Source organism: Apiospora kogelbergensis (assembly GCF_038363985.1).
Source record: "Apiospora kogelbergensis strain CBS 113332 chromosome Unknown utg000001l_segment0_segment0, whole genome shotgun sequence".
Classification (NCBI taxonomy): Eukaryota; Fungi; Ascomycota; class Sordariomycetes; order Amphisphaeriales; family Apiosporaceae; genus Apiospora; species Apiospora kogelbergensis.
The window spans coordinates 2386791-2401787 of NW_027117418.1; the positions used below are offsets into that span (position 1 = coordinate 2386791).

General features: G+C 56.5%; 6 protein-coding genes across 6 annotated transcripts; 2 read left to right on the forward strand and 4 right to left on the reverse strand.

Annotated features, from left to right (window-relative positions):
* Positions 1–173: 173 nt before the first annotated feature.
* PG998_000739 (pre-mRNA-splicing ATP-dependent RNA helicase PRP28) lies at positions 174–1511 on the reverse strand (the record flags this gene model as incomplete). The annotated part of the gene is made up of 1 exon (XM_066867557.1): positions 174–1511. The coding sequence occupies one exon, from the start codon at positions 1509–1511 to the stop codon at positions 174–176; it is 1338 nt and encodes a 445-aa protein (XP_066735972.1).
* Positions 1512–1542: 31 nt separating this feature from the next.
* Positions 1543–2328, reverse strand: PG998_000740 (uncharacterized protein; the record flags this gene model as incomplete). Its single annotated transcript, XM_066867558.1, has 1 exon — positions 1543–2328. The coding sequence occupies one exon, from the start codon at positions 2326–2328 to the stop codon at positions 1543–1545; it is 786 nt and encodes a 261-aa protein (XP_066735973.1).
* Positions 2329–2727: 399 nt separating this feature from the next.
* Positions 2728–3510, reverse strand: PG998_000741 (uncharacterized protein; the record flags this gene model as incomplete). Its single annotated transcript, XM_066867559.1, has 1 exon — positions 2728–3510. One exon carries the CDS (start codon positions 3508–3510, stop codon positions 2728–2730), a length of 783 nt encoding a protein of 260 aa, XP_066735974.1.
* A 1386-nt stretch (positions 3511–4896) lies between these two features.
* Positions 4897–6340, forward strand: PG998_000742 (uncharacterized protein; the record flags this gene model as incomplete). The annotated part of the gene is made up of 4 exons (XM_066867560.1): positions 4897–5313; positions 5369–5770; positions 5818–5988; positions 6059–6340. The coding sequence occupies 4 exons, from the start codon at positions 4897–4899 to the stop codon at positions 6338–6340; spliced, it is 1272 nt and encodes a 423-aa protein (XP_066735975.1).
* A 779-nt stretch (positions 6341–7119) lies between these two features.
* PG998_000743 (ABC transporter) lies at positions 7120–11520 on the forward strand (the record flags this gene model as incomplete). Its single annotated transcript, XM_066867561.1, has 3 exons — positions 7120–7295; positions 7430–10784; positions 10843–11520. The coding sequence occupies 3 exons, from the start codon at positions 7120–7122 to the stop codon at positions 11518–11520; spliced, it is 4209 nt and encodes a 1402-aa protein (XP_066735976.1).
* A 538-nt stretch (positions 11521–12058) lies between these two features.
* On the reverse strand, positions 12059–14117 carry PG998_000744 (beta-N-acetylhexosaminidase; the record flags this gene model as incomplete). The annotated part of the gene is made up of 2 exons (XM_066867562.1): positions 12059–12821; positions 12850–14117. The coding sequence occupies 2 exons, from the start codon at positions 14115–14117 to the stop codon at positions 12059–12061; spliced, it is 2031 nt and encodes a 676-aa protein (XP_066735977.1).
* Positions 14118–14997: the final 880 nt, after the last annotated feature.

The window sequence follows — 14997 nt, forward strand, 5'->3', positions numbered from 1 at the left end:
GCACCCTGCAGGTGCAGGGGTGTTGGGTGTGGACGGATATGTATGTACTCATGTACTTGGGCCAGTCTTACTTGGTGCATGGCTCTCTAATTATCCAAAGAACTGGGAAGAGTTGTGGTCATGTTATATTTGTTCAGTCTACGCCTGGGTATAATGCAATCTAACCAACCGCCTCACCGGCCCTTGGTCGGCTTCTGCTGGGCGGCCTCGTGGCGGCGCAGCTCCTCAGGCACGCGACTAATACTGCTCTTGCTAAGCATCTGCTTGAGATCGTACAGAACATCGTTGTCCTCGCTGGCCAGGAACGTGATGGCCACACCGCTCTTGCCCGCACGACCGGTACGACCGATACGATGGGTATAGGCCTCGATCGACGACGGCATGTTGAAGTTGACGACAAGACTCACGTCGGGCACGTCGAGACCACGGCCCGCCAGGTCCGTGGCCACCAACACCTGCTTGGCCCCGGATCGGATCTGGGCCAGAGCCTCCTCACGCTGCTGCTGCGTTTTGGATCCGTGGAGAGAGGCGGCGCTGAGGCCCATGTTCTGGACCTCGCGGGCCACCGAGTCACAGTTACGCTTAACGTTGACAAACACAATCATAGGGGGCGTGTAGCCCTCCCTGAGCAGGATCTCCCGAAGACGCTTCTTGCGGGCATCCTCGCCGCTAATGAACTCAACGCGCTGCTCGACCGTCTCCACAGCTTCACCGATATTACCGATGGTCACGGTTGCTGGCCTGCGCAGGTACTGTTTCGCGATCTTCTCGACCGCTGGAGGCATCGTGGCTGTGTACATCATAGTCTGGCGGTAACGATCCTTTGCGCTCAGGAGACGTCGCATGACGCTAGCATCTTCGGCATCTTCTGTGTCGGGCTTTTCGTTGGTGGCAGGCAACGCCGAGAGAATTCTGTTGACGGGCTCTTCGAAACCCATATCGATCATACGATCGGCTTCATCCATGACAACGTAGCAGCATTGCGAGAACACCAGTAAGCGGCGCTCGATACAGTCGAGCAAACGACCCGGTGTAGCCACGATAATCTCCGCGCCATTTCGCAGGGCGAACGCCTGTTCTTCAAGCGCGTGGCCACCGACGATGCTCACGACAGTGAGACCCAAGGGGGTCGCAAATTTCCTGGCCTCCGTCTCGATTTGCTGGACAAGCTCTCGAGTGGGCGCCATAATGAGTGCATAGGGGCCATCATCTTTGGTGAATTCCGTCAGAGCAGGAAGCTGAGAGATATACTCCAACATTGGAAGCAGGAAGGCTGCTGTTTTTCCGGAACCGGTAGCAGCAACACCGATGAGATCGCGAGCCTGCAAGGCGATCGGTATGGCTGCGCGCTGAATAGGTGTCGGTTCGGTATAGCCAACTTGGTCGATGATCTGCAGCAGGTGCGAAGGCAATCCCGATTCTCCCCAATTTCGCATCGGATCGGGGATATGTCCACCCTTCGAGGCGATGCCGAATTCTTCCTTGAAGATGCGCCAGTCTCGCTCCCTCATGTCGGCCAGTTCCTTGAACTCCCAGTTGTTCTTAGTCCGCTTGCTTTTTGGATTTCTCCTTTTCGCGTTCCATCTGGTCCAACATTTGTCGAGCCCGCTGTTTGCCATGCTCAGGATCGCGCTCCTCAATCATACGCGCCCGCCTCCGGTATTCCTTTTCGATCTCTGCGTCATTCAGGCCGTCAAAGACCATGGGGCCGGTGTACACGGCGTCTGATCGCTTGGAATACACGGGGTTCCAGTCTTGGCTGGTATCCTCTTCATCGTTCCAGCCAAAGTTGAACTTCTGGCCGCCGGTGCGTTTGCGCTTCTTCTGGGCGGAAAAGGTCGACTGGTTCAGCTCTGGGCCCATGTAGCGGGCTCGAATCATATCGGCGTCAACATCTTCGGGAGCCGGTCGTTTCACACCGTTGTTGCTCCCCTTTCCTTTGTTGTTTCCGCGCTGGTCTCCACGTTGGTCTGATCGGCCGCCATTGGAATATTCGTTGGGATGGTCGTGGCGCATCGCGCGCGGACCGGTGGGAACAGCTTCGCGTCGGCTATCTCGATGACCTGGATTGTTGCCATGGCCATAACCTTGGTTGCGACCTTGTGTTTCCCAGTCTCGATTTTTCTCGAGAGTGGCCTTCCGCTTTTGCTCCAGCTCCTCCTCTTCTTTCTTGGCTTTCTCGGCAGCCAGGCGTTCGCGTTCGGCCTTGGAAAGGAAGCGTGGCTTTTTGGCAGCCTCGTCAGCGGCCTTTTTCTGGGCTAGCAGCTGTTCGACGTCGATGGGGACTCGCTTCTTACTGCTGGTTCCGTTGGCGTTGTTGGTAGCCATCTTCGCAAGAGGTGATGGGAAGTTGGTAGGTTTCCAAATACAAAGGTAGATAGAAGGCAGCTACTTACGGGCCTTTCGCGGTGCCCCACTATTCTGACCGGCCAGTGCATCAACTACTTCAGGCTTTGAGATCGGCTTATACAGCAAGATCTGGGGTACTCCATCTTTTCATATCTATCTTCATTTGAGAGTGCGAAGTGTTAATAGTATTATTAAGTGACTTGCGTCTACTATTAGTAACTACCGATTATCGCGAACTTTCCGCCTAGACTTTTCCAATTCCTGGCATATACACAATTAAATTAGGCCCTATTTACAGGGGCATTGATCGTAATCATACAAGCTTTTGCATCATAAAACACGTCTTCAGCCTGGCATCTGAAGTTGGCTGCAGCCTCTTCATAGAGCGGCATGGCGACGATGGTAAACACCTGTGCTGTTCCAGGGATAGCTTGTATGCCATTGGCCGTCGTCGTACGTCTTGGTCGATAAGAAGCTGGTGCCAGGAGTGGCGGTGATGAGAGTTGATATCGATACTACTGGTGACGGAGTGACCAAGCTCGTGGATGTTATCGTTGACATGGTCACTGAGGGGGTGGTGGGAAGTTCTGTGGTGGGAACAGGCGCAACTACTGTTGTGCCTGGACTGCTTTTGCTAGTAGCACTGCTGCTGCTGCTGGTGGTAGGGCTAGGTGGGAGAGATGTGGTCGTCTCTTGTGTTATACTTGGGCTGTCTGTGCTGCCTGTGCTGGTAGTGCTGAGTGGTAGAGATGTAGTGGTCTCCTCTGTTGTAGCCGGGCTATCTGTGCTAGTAGGGCTGGGCGGAAGAGATGCCGTCGCCTCTTGCGTTGTTGTGATCACAGCCGTGGTTGTTTTTGGCGGTGGCGGAGGCGGCATTACAGTCTTTGTTGTGATCTTAGGTTCCACTGCCGTGGTCGTTGGCCTGGGGTCGACTACGGAGACGACCTTTGTTGTGATGGATGGTGTCGCCGTGGTCACCACGACAGTGTTGGTGACAGGCGGCTCCGAGTGGACGACCGTCTTAGTCTCCACCACAGTGGTTGCGGGCGGTGGCTGGTTATCGCCATTCCCGTCGCCATCCCCTCCGTCAATAGGCACCACCGAGTAAGTTGCCCGAGCCGCTAGTTGCGGCAATGATGGGGCTTCAACCCCCGAGGCCATTGGAAAAAAGGCAAAGCAGAAGAAGTATGAATCGAAGAAGAGATGGCGAAGAGGAGAGACACGGGCAGGTTCGACTTCATCTTGAAGTGTTGAAATTAGGATAGCCTCACGAGATGGACTTAAATAAAATAGTATAACAATGATAATAGCAAGCACTTCTTCTGCACAGCCAAAGAATGATATTGATAGGTCGGTAGTAGAGAAAAAGAGGCGGGATCTTGCACCTTGCAGCTTGTGGACTTGGCGGAAGGCAGACTGCAGGATGGATGGAGCAAGGAGAAGAAGAGGAAAAGACCTACCGTTCTTACTGGATGAGTGGGACTATATGAGGAGACACGACATTTCCTGAAACTATTCAGAAGGCTGGAGCCGACCAACTTGGCAATCGGCAAGGTGTTGGTTGGTTGAATCTTGAATATCCGGAGGAGGTTGGGCGTCACGTCTCAAATGCCAGGGGCACTCCTGATTGGCAGGCGACGTGGTTACCTTCGCCGGAGTGTGTCGCCAGCCAACCACCCATTTTCAGGGCGTGCAGCCTTACTAATCATCGAAGAACAACCAGTCTACGACCGACTATCATCAAGCCGAGTGCCGAGCCAGCATCTCCCTGTCGTCTGTCGCCATAGAATGTTCCGAAGATTGCGCACTGGATTGCGAGCTGGCCCGTGGCGGTGTTTTTGTTTTTGGTTTTAGCGCCAGATCGGACGAACTTGTTTATTACAGCGCTGCTGCAGGGGTCCCGCCCTCTTCATCTCCCATGATAGGCTTGAAGGATGAGATGATGGAGAGGAGGATAGGCTTGTCCCTTACCGCTTGACGCCCCTGAGCAGAAGCGCGAGGGGGTTGTGGAGGGTTAATTAGAAACCAGATTTGTCCGACTTCGACTTTCGTTCTGAAGATGAGTAAAGTCCACATCAGCCACAGGCTGTGCCCCCCCCGTGTATCCTCTAGCATCCTAGCGATTGTGGGGTGAGGCAAATGACGTTGCTCAGATACTCCGCCACTACTCAGCGCTCTCTGCCTAACTTTGAACGAGGTTGTGTATGTAGACCATCATACCTTACGTAGCCTAAAATCATCGTAAAACGCAAACTCTGTGGCCGAGACCTACGCAAAGGATCAGTCCACAGCCTGGGTTCTGTGGCATAGCCTCTCTGTGGCGGGCGGGCGCTGAACTGCCCAAGTGTGCATCCATCCGTAAGATATAATGACCCCTTCACGCCTCACACATCACCGTTTTCCTTTGTTCCCCCCACCTATACAAATTCCGTGCCAAGTGACAGTGACTGCACCCGCAATCCTACTTGGACCTTTTACTTTCGCTTTCGCTTTCCAATAGTAGTCAGACAGTATAAGTATACACCTACCGTCTATCTTGACCTCTTCATGTCCTACAATCAGTATCCTGGCTACGGCCAACAGGGCTACGGCGCACCCCCGCCTCCTCAGCACTACCCCCCTCAAGGTTATCCCCCTCGACAGCAGGGCGGCTACTACCCGCCCCCCGGTGGCCAGCCTCCGGCCGAGCTCTACGGAGGTCCTCCGCCACCACAGTCGCCATACGGCGCGCCTCCTCCCGCCCATGGCCAATACGGCGCCCCGCCCCTCAGCAGTACCCGCCCCAAGGTTATCCTCCTCCGCAGCAGCAGCAACAAGGAGGCTACTACCCGCCTCCTGCTGGCCAGCCGCCATATGGCGCTCCTCCGCCGGGGTCTCCCTACGGCGCTCCCCGCCAGGGCAGTACGGCGCGCCACCCCCGCAGCCGCCTCCTCCGCAGCACTATGGCCCCCCAACGCCGCCCACGTTGGGCTACGGTCCACCGCAAATCATTAACTGGAACGCCGACATAGATGCACAGGCCTTGCAGCGGGCCATGAAAGGCTTCGGCACCAACGAGCAGCTGCTCATCGATGTGCTGCACATGAAGGACCCGCTGCAAGTCGAGGCGCTCAAGCCGGCGTTCTTCCGCCTCGACGGCCGGAAGACGCTGGAGGGCGCCATCCGTGACGAGACGGGCAGCTGGTTCCAAAAGGGCCTCGTTGCCATCGTCCAGGGCCCTCTGCTGCACGACTGCCACCTCCTGTACGACGCCATGAAGGGCTTGGGCACCAACGAGAAGGTCCTCAACGACGTGCTGCTCAGCCGGTCCAACGCCGACATGCAGGCCATCAAGGGCAAGTTCCAGCAGGTCTTCAGCGTGTCCCTCGAGAGCATGGTCAAGGACGACCTGTCCATGAAGACGGAGCGCCACTTCCTCATCGTGCTGGGCGCCACGCGCGCCGAGGACAGCGCCCCCTGATCCCCCAGGAGATCGACCGCGACGTGGACGCCATCTACGACGCGACCGAGGGCATGGTCGGCACCGACGAGATGAAGGTGTGCTCGATCCTGAGCACGCGCAACGACAACCAGATCCGCGCCATCGCGCATACCTACGAGCGCAAGTACAAGAGGAGACTGGAGGATGTGATTCGAAAGGTAGGCGGGGTTGGTATCTCTTACTTCTACGTCTTGCATGCACATCGACGTGCTAACACGCCTACTTTAGGAGTTCAGTGGCCACATGGAAGATGCGCTTCTGTACCAGCTCCGTCACGCCTCGGACAAGTACATGCACGCGGCGGCGCTTCTGGAAGACTCGATGGCTGGTCTGGGGACGAAAGACCACCTTCTCGTGAGCAGGGTGATACGGTACCACTGGGACCGCGAGATGATGGCGAACGTGAAGGGCGCCTACAAGCAGAGGTACAAGGAAAGCCTCTACAAGCGCATCAAGGGAGAGACCAGCGGGGACTACCGAAGGCTGATGCTCGCTTGTGTCGGCGAATGAGGAGGGGAGGTTCTTCTTGCGTAATCGTGATACCCCCGGGGATACAATATATGGTGCAAATGGGAAGCCTCTTGGAGGCAGATTAGTCTGGTTTTTATGATTAAACGATTCCATCACGGCCATGGCCTCTGCTTTGCATCTACGTATATTGAGCACATGCTTAAAAAGTAGTCGGGTTTCCGATACCGGGTTTCGGGACCAAGTGTGCCGGCGGCTCCCTCGAGCGCACTCCACCCCGCAATTCCCGCAGGTGGTCGGTCGACTGGTCGGGTTTTAGGCTACAACACATGGCCATCGAATGCTGTGTGCACTGGCGGGTGGATAGTCATGAAAAGACCAGAAGGCCCCGGTACAGTGCGGTGTATTGTGTGTATGCGTGGTGTCCATGGAGGCGAGGTTGATCACCGCTTCGTCTCCACTTACTCGCACGAGGTGTGGGCTGCATGGGTTGCTGGCATGTAAGGCAAGCCTAGGCAAAAGTAAAGCAGCACTACTGCTACCGCTGCAGCTACAACTAACCGGCCTGGCACCTGGCTTGGCCTGTCCAATTCACGTTTCCTCTCCATTCCCACAATATATATATATACTTGCTTGTCGAGTCTCTCGTCTCTCGTCTCTCGTCTCTCGTCTCTGCCACTCTGGACGGCTCTTTTGCCATAGATAGAGTTTCTACATCCCATGGTCCTCCACGCCGTGGACGCTGGCTGGACTTTATCTCCGATATGGTGTGACTGTCTATGTTAAATTTTGGGGCACTACAGATGTGATATCCATCCACCATGGATTCTAAATATCTGAACGTGGACAAGAACGGCCAGCGTGTCCTGCAGTCTTCCTCTTCTTTCTTTGAAACCTCGCAGAGCGTGGACGTCACCCGGAGTGCCACAGCCCAAGCCGCTGTTGCTGCATGTTTAGTCATGACCTACTTGGTGTCCAGGGTGCTTCGCGCCAGACCGTTTTGGCTCACGATATTCGCCAAAGAATGCATTGGGGAGGAAGCCGCTGGAAAACGCCCGTGGACGTTCAATGCCGTCGCTCTTATACTTGTTTCGATTGCAGGCCTGGGCCTAACTATAGCTTCGGCCATAGCTCCTCCCCCAATGCGTGGAGATGTTTGGAAACCACACCCTGGGTTGTGTCGACAATCCTTGCTTTCGTCCGGCGGCCGCGGAAAACGCCAAAGACGCTTCTTGCCTTGTTCTTCATCAGCCTTGTCGGCACGGCCGTGGCCTCGACCTCGACGCAGGTTCAAAGCCACCGAACGAGCATCCTGCATCTCGGCGGGCTCTGTACCGCACTGGGTGGCATTGCCATTATCCTCTCCATGCCCATGAGAGACCCTCTTATGGGCAACCGGGGCATCGCCGGCAAACATGACGATGCCACTGTCGAGCTTCGCAGCCCCGAAGACGACGTATCTTTGTGGCAGTGGATGACGGTTTCTTGGCTGAAGCCCCTCCTGAGGAAGGGCTACAAGAAGCAACTAGACGACCGCGATGTATGGCTGCTCCCTTATGAGTTCCAGCATGACCGACTACACACGCTGTTCGGAAGTCTCAAGGGTTCATTGATGAGACGACTCATGCAAGCCAACGGCCTCGATTTGGTCATCATCACCTTTCTTGCTCTCGTCGAGTCTGCCGCTAATTTGGGGACCCCGATGCTGCTCCAGCGTCTGTTGGCATCCATACAGAGCGCCACATCGCCACGAGAAGAGAGCATTGCCTTCGCCGGTGCCATCTTGGCAGTGCGGTTGGCGGCAAGCCAGACTGGTGTCTTTTCCCTGTGGTACTGTCGGCGCGCGTACGAGAGGTCTCGTGGAGAGATGATCACCAGCATCTACGCCAAAACCCTGACCAGGAAATCCCAGGGATTCACACCCGACGACAAGGACCCAGCTCATGTCAACGGGAACGACCTGAACGGGCAAGAGCCGGAACAGGGGTGGTTCGCCCGCCTACTCGCCCGGCTCCCGTGGCGCAAGAAGTCCTCCAAATATACTCTTATCAAGCCGAAACAGCCCCCGGCTACCATGGGCAAAATTCTCAATCTGATGAGGAACGACTGTTACGAAATCTCTCAAAGATTCTGGGAGTTTGGAAGTCTCTTCACCAAACCGCTGCAGTTCCTCGTCTCGCTGTGTCTCCTGTGGCTTCTTCTGGGATGGTCGTGCTTGGTGGGCATTGCCTGGGTTGTCCTCGTCCAGATCATCAACGCGATGTTTGTCCAGCGGCTGGTTTTCAACGAGCGGCTCAGACGGGCTGCGACAGACAAACGACTACAGGCGACCTCGCAATTTGTAGAGGCGATTCGCCATCTACGATGGTACGATTGGCAATCCGAGTGGCTCAAACGCATCATGGAGCAACGCGACAACGAACTATTCTTAAAAATAATCACCGGGCTTTGGACTGTTGGCATCTCCACCATCAACATTTCAGCAGGCCTGCTATTCCCCGTTGCTAGCTTCTTCGCTTACACCTATATCGCCAAGAAGTCATTGTCTGTTGATATTGCTTTCCCGGCACTTCAGCTGTTCGCCATGCTGGAGACCAGTCTGAGGGAGTTGCCCGATCTGATCACTGTTCTCCTGAATGCGTCGATTGCCATCGAGCGACTGGAGACGTTCATGCACGAACCAGACAAAGACGAAGGGGAAGAATCAATGGTCCTAGAAGACATCGAGTTTAACGATGCATCTCTGTCTTGGCCCGGCATGCACGATTTCGTCTTATCTAAGCTCAATTTGCGGTTCTCGACAGGACTCACGGTGGTATACGGGCAGGTTGGCGCCGGCAAGACGGCTCTTCTCCAAGGAATCCTTGGAGAGCTGGATAAAAAGAGCGGAGGTGCCGTCCTGCCAACTGAGATGATTGGCTATTGCGCCCAAGCGCCCTGGCTGCAGAACATGAGCATCCGCGAGAACATTCTGTTCTGCGCCCCCTACGAGCCGGAGCGATACCGAAAGGTCCTGGAGGCTTGCGCCTTGACCCAGGATCTTGCCGGTTTCAAGCATGGAGACTTGACGGATATCGGCGAGGGAGGTGTAGGTCTCTCCGGAGGCCAGAAGGCTCGTGTCGCATTGGCCCGGGCTGTGTACAGCCAGTCCCGGATTCTCCTTCTTGACGACCCCCTGGCGCCCTTGGATCATAATACGGCCGAATCCATCGTCCAGAAGCTTTTCCGCGGACCTTTGTTTGAGAACAGGACCATCATCCTAGTCACGCACCGGATCGACCTCTGTATACATTTAGCGAATCAGGCCGTCGAGATCCAGGACGGGCAAGCTCGTGTGTTACATCCGGACGAGGTACCACAAAAGGACATTGAGTATGAGCACAACCTGGCCGAAAGTGGCGAGGACAAGCACTCAGCCGATGCAGTTGCCGAGGTCGATGCTGCCATCCCCGACAAGTTCATCGAAGAGGAACATCGAAAGGACGGCGGCGTGGTCTTATCCGTATACTGGACGTACATCAAAGCCGGAAAGCTGTACTGGTGGGCTGTTTTGATACTCCTCTTCTCCCTTCTTCGTTTCAGTCGGCTGTTCAGTGATTGGTTCCTCAAGGCCTGGACCGAGGCCTACAAGAACAAGCAAGCTCCTCACAATGGTTGGATGCAGAACGCAGCACAGCTGGATGACAGCTTTGGCTCTGGCCTGTTCAAGAGCTTGCCGAGTCCCCGCGATAACGTGAACCCCTGGCTGATCGGGTACCTGACGATTGGTCTTGCAACCACGTTGGTATCTTCCCTTGCCTCGTGCACTTTGCTTCTGATTTTGTACATCGCCGCCAAGAACTTATTTATCAGGGTTCTCAACAAGGTCAGCAACGCTACTTTTAGGTTCTACGATGTTACACCGGTAGGCCGCCTGATGAACCGCCTGACATCGGATATCGGAATGCTGGACGGTGGCGTCATTGGCCCCCTACAGAACTTTGCCTTCAACATCCTGACATGGGCCAGCTGTCTGGCAGTCATCGCCTTTGCCACGCCGCTCTTCTTCTTCTTCGCGCTGCTCATGACGGCCGGCTTCATCTACTTCTTCCTCGAGTTCCTGCCGACCTCGCAGAGCCTGCGCCGGCTGGAGATGGTCTCGCTCAGCCCGCTCATGTCCAACTTCGGCATCCTGCTCGAGGGGCTCGCCACCATTCGCGCCTTCCGCTCCCAAACGCATTTCCAAAACCGCAACATCGTCATTGTGGACGCCTTCCAAAAGATGGACCACTTCTACTGGAGTCTGCAAGCCTGGCTCCAGTACCGTTTCGACACACTGTCGGCCCTCGCCACCTTCGCCCTGACCCTCATCGCCCTGTACCGCGGGCTCAGCCCCGGCCTCACGGCCTTCGTCCTCCTCACCGCAGCTCGCTTCGTCGAGGCCACCCACGCCCTTTGCAAACAGTACGGCCAGCTGCAGATGGACTTCGTCTCCGTCGAGCGCGTGGTCGAGCTCCTCGACCTCGAGGAGGAGTCGAGCGGTGACCTCGTACCCCCCCGCCCAGTGGCCCGCCTACGGCGACGCCATCGAGTTCGAGGACGTCACCATGAGGTACGCACCGCACCTGGCCCCGTCCATCTCGGACGTCTCCTTCACCATCCCCGGCGGCGCCACGTGCGCCGTCCTCGGCCGCACGGGGTCAGGCAAGTCGACGCTGGCGCTGGCGCTGCTGGCGACGCTCAAGCCCGCCGCGGGCCGCATCCGCGTCGGCGGACTCGACCTCGCCGATGTCGACGTGCACACGTGGCGCCAGCGCATCTCGTTCGTGGCGCAGGACCCGGTGCTGTTCCCGGGCACGCTGCGGCAGAACCTCGACCCCCTGCACGAGCACGGCGACGACGAGTGCGTCGCCGTGCTGCGCCGCGTCCTAGGGCCCGACTGGGCCCTGGGCTCCCACGTCGAGGCCGGCGGCCGGAACCTCAGCCAGGGCCAGCGGCAGCTCGTGGGCATCGGCCGCGCCGTGCTGCGGCGCAGCCCCGTGGTCGTGCTCGACGAGGCGACGGCCTCCATCGACAGCAAGACGGCCATGGCCATCCAGGAGGTACTGCGCGACGAGCTGAGGCAGAGCACGGTGATTACCATTGCGCACCGGCTCGAGGCCGTCAAGGATGTGGATTACTTTATCAGGTTGGACGGTGGCCAGGTTGTGGAGTTTGGGCCGGCTGCGAACAAGTCGTTGTGATGTGTTATAACGACGACGAATGAATGATGAGATGTCCCCCATATAAGGTGCTGCGTCTTTCTGGATACATTCGAAGTAGTATAGAGTATGTGGATACATATAGTTTTGAATTTCATCAAGTTGTTTACTTCTCTATCACCTCTCTACTAGCTAGTTGGTATTGCATTTTAGGGGAGTATGAGTTCGTTCACCTAAGCAAGAACTCGTCGGCGCTGGAGTCCATTTTTGAGGTTTACCGCACCCAGGTCTCGGGAAATCAACCTCCTAACCCGTGGTATGTTTGAAATATTCATCCGATCAATGGCTATATTCGGTTGCTGGCCATTCCTTTCATCCTATGCGACCAGTATCACGCATGCCATAACACCAGCGATGATCAGTAGCAGGCGCTGCAATGTCACCTGTCCATAACTGCTCCAGCCGCCTCGACTTTGAGCGGGTGGCTTTGTGGTATCTGGACCGCCGGTGCCGCCAGGAGATGGTATTATCACCGAATCGTCAAGCTTGATGCTCTGCAAACCACCGCCCGACACTGTCTCTAGGGGGCCACAAACGCCATCTGGCTCCAACTGAACAGCGTATTCTTCCCACCGAACACGTAGACCTCAAACCTCCCTGCAAAACTGCCGTTGACCCAAACTCTGCTGCCTCCGATGACATCGCCCGTGATGGTGATCTCTGTTGGCGTCGAGATCGTGACTGGCTCGTGCGTGGAGCGCGTCGAGTTGGCCCAGATGCGTCCGGGGTGTCCTGCATCGAATCCGTCCTGTTCGTGGACCGACCGAAGCGGATACACCCAGCCGTCCGAGACGAAGCTCAAGCCGCCGCTTCCGGACAGTTCTAGGGCTACGTCGGTCGATGAGAGCACGAAGGGCCCCGTGGCGGAGAGGGTGAGAGTGTAGTTCATGCCTTTACTTCCGTGGCCCAGCGTGGCAGCGGAATCTGAAGCATCTGCGTTTTCCTTATCGCCCCTAGTCCATGACTTGAAGTCGCCCCGCCGATCTAGGTTCTGGCCCGGTGCCTGAGCCGAAAGGAAATCGATCGAGGCATCCAAAACAGTCACGTCCAGCTGTGGCCCTCGCGCCCCGCTCCAGGCCCTGGCCGCCACGAGGGGGATGCCGCGCCGCATGGCGTAAAAGGCCTCGAGCTGTGTCGTGGCATCTGGTCCGTTGTCGTTCCAGGCTGCCAAGATAGCGCCCTTGTTCTCGCGCGCGTCGTCCGTTAGCTGCTTCGTGGTGTTTGACGGGTTATAGAGAGCGGGCTGCCACTGCCACCCGGCTTGGTTGGCAAAGTTCACGATCCTGCTTTCATTAAAGAACTGGGGGGTACGGAGCGGGCAGGATAGGGGCGTGGTCGTTCTTGAGAGACATGTACGCCCACCAGTCTTCCGAGTTGATGATGTTGTAGCCGGCTTTTTGCAGCTGGACAGGGTCCGACTCGCCGTATTGCCAGTGCTGAATGGTGATGTCCTTGGAGATGGTGAGGTTCTCGGATGGCTCGTTCGTGCCCCAGATTCGAATCCTCTTGCCAGAGGTCTCATTCACAAATGATGCCATCTCGTTGACAAAGGTAATGTAGTCATCTGCCAGCGTTGCATCGTACTCGTCAGCGCCCACGTGAACCTCTTTAGTCTGGAACCATGGCAGAAACTCGGCCCAGATCTTCTTGACCGTGGGGATACTCTCCGGGTGAGTCAGGTTCAAGAGGTCCTTCTTCTTCAGAGCCAATTCAGGCTTCCATTTCGTGATGGCGAGACAATGGCCCGGGGCCTCGATCTCCGGGATCACCGTGATGCCTCTGCTTGCGCAATGCTGCTGGAGATGCTCGAAATCGGCACGACTGAGCGTCTCATTGGGGCGGTGGACGATGCCCGCCAGCTCGTCGCTCTCGGGACGCAGCGAGAACTGGCTGTAGACCTTGTTCCACGTCTCGTTGTGGCCACGGTTTAGGGGGTAGTTGTCACTGACGTGGTAGTGGAACTCGGACATCTTGAAGAAAGAGGCGTAGGTGCACAAGTCCTCGAGGAAAGACGGGGAGTACCATTTCCTCCCGGCATCGAGCATGTAACCCCGAGTCGCATACGCAGGAGCGTCTGCAAGCTCCATGGCGGGCAGCGAGGTCCAGTTCGATATCATGAGGTACTGCAGGAGTGTCCGAGTGCCCCACCACATGCCGCGAGCGCCGGAGCCCGTGATGCAGGCCCGGCCGGGCAGGACTCGAAGGACGTAGCCCTCTTCGGTGTCCTGGCCGCTTGCATGCTGGAATGTGGCTGATGTATTCCGGGACAGGTCAAGATAGAGCCCAGTGCTGTTGCTCCTCCCGAAACTATCCACTACCTCCAATGACCACTCGCTCTTCGTGAGACGGGCGAGGTCGTCTCGGAATGTCTCGGCAAACTCTTGACCTGATGGTGGGATCAAAGACAGGCCGCCCGTATCCCGGCGTGAAGCGAGGTCACGCTGAACATAGATGATCCTCGGAAAATTTTCGTCGAGTACAAGACCGGCGTCGGGGCCGCCGTAAGCTGGTGTTGGCGGCGGCGGTAGTGGCTGCAGTGCCACGACGCCCAGTGCAAGCAATGGCGCAAAAGGTCTCATTGTCAGGTTCGTTTTCTGGAGTGGGCAATCTCTCTGTTGAGTTGGCGGGTACAGCACTGGCCGTGATTCCTCATGCTAGATACATCGACCACGGAAGCAGCTGAGAGGCGAGCTCAGTATGGTTGACTGACCTTGCTTCATGAGGAAGGTAGATGATAACCCTTGCTACTCGGAGGGCGGGGTCGGAGCCCGTGTCGGCAGACACCTGCCGGATCGCCGTGCCGCCGCTGATATGGACTCTGCATCGCCATTGCAGTAAGAAGCCCGATACATACATGTGAGCACACACCAGACACACTCCATCTTCAGGGCTGTCGGCAGGGTGGCAGGTGGGGAGGGGGGAGAGCATGTACATTGTAATAGTAGAATAGTAATTAGCCTCCAGGCCCCCCTGCGTCAACGCTTGGACGCCTCGACGCCTGTTGCATCGTTCATTAATCGTCAAGCCCCAACTTGAAACGACCAGCGTGATCCCATAATCTGCTTTGGTTGTCGGCCAGATGGACTGACAGCTTTGGCCGTTAGGGTCTGGCATTAATCACTCGCAGGTGGTGTTTGCCGGCAACTGTTAATCTATCTAGAGAAATTGCACGCGCCAAAGGGAATGGGAATGGTGGAGCAGGGCGGGATGCAACGGTTGTGAGGGACACATACTGAAATTGCAGGAACTCGAGAGTCGTAGATGCAGATCATCGTGCTAGGCTCGTCTTAACGATGCTACTATACGATCAGAAAGCCGTTTGGACAAGAAAAAGAAACGAGCAAAACAAAACCGTTTTGCCCGCCGGCGATTTCTTTCCTTTTCTTCCTTCCGCTGCCTTGCCTTGTCTGCCTATACACGTCCTGCTTGTCCTGCTTGTCCTTCTTCTCCTTCTTCATC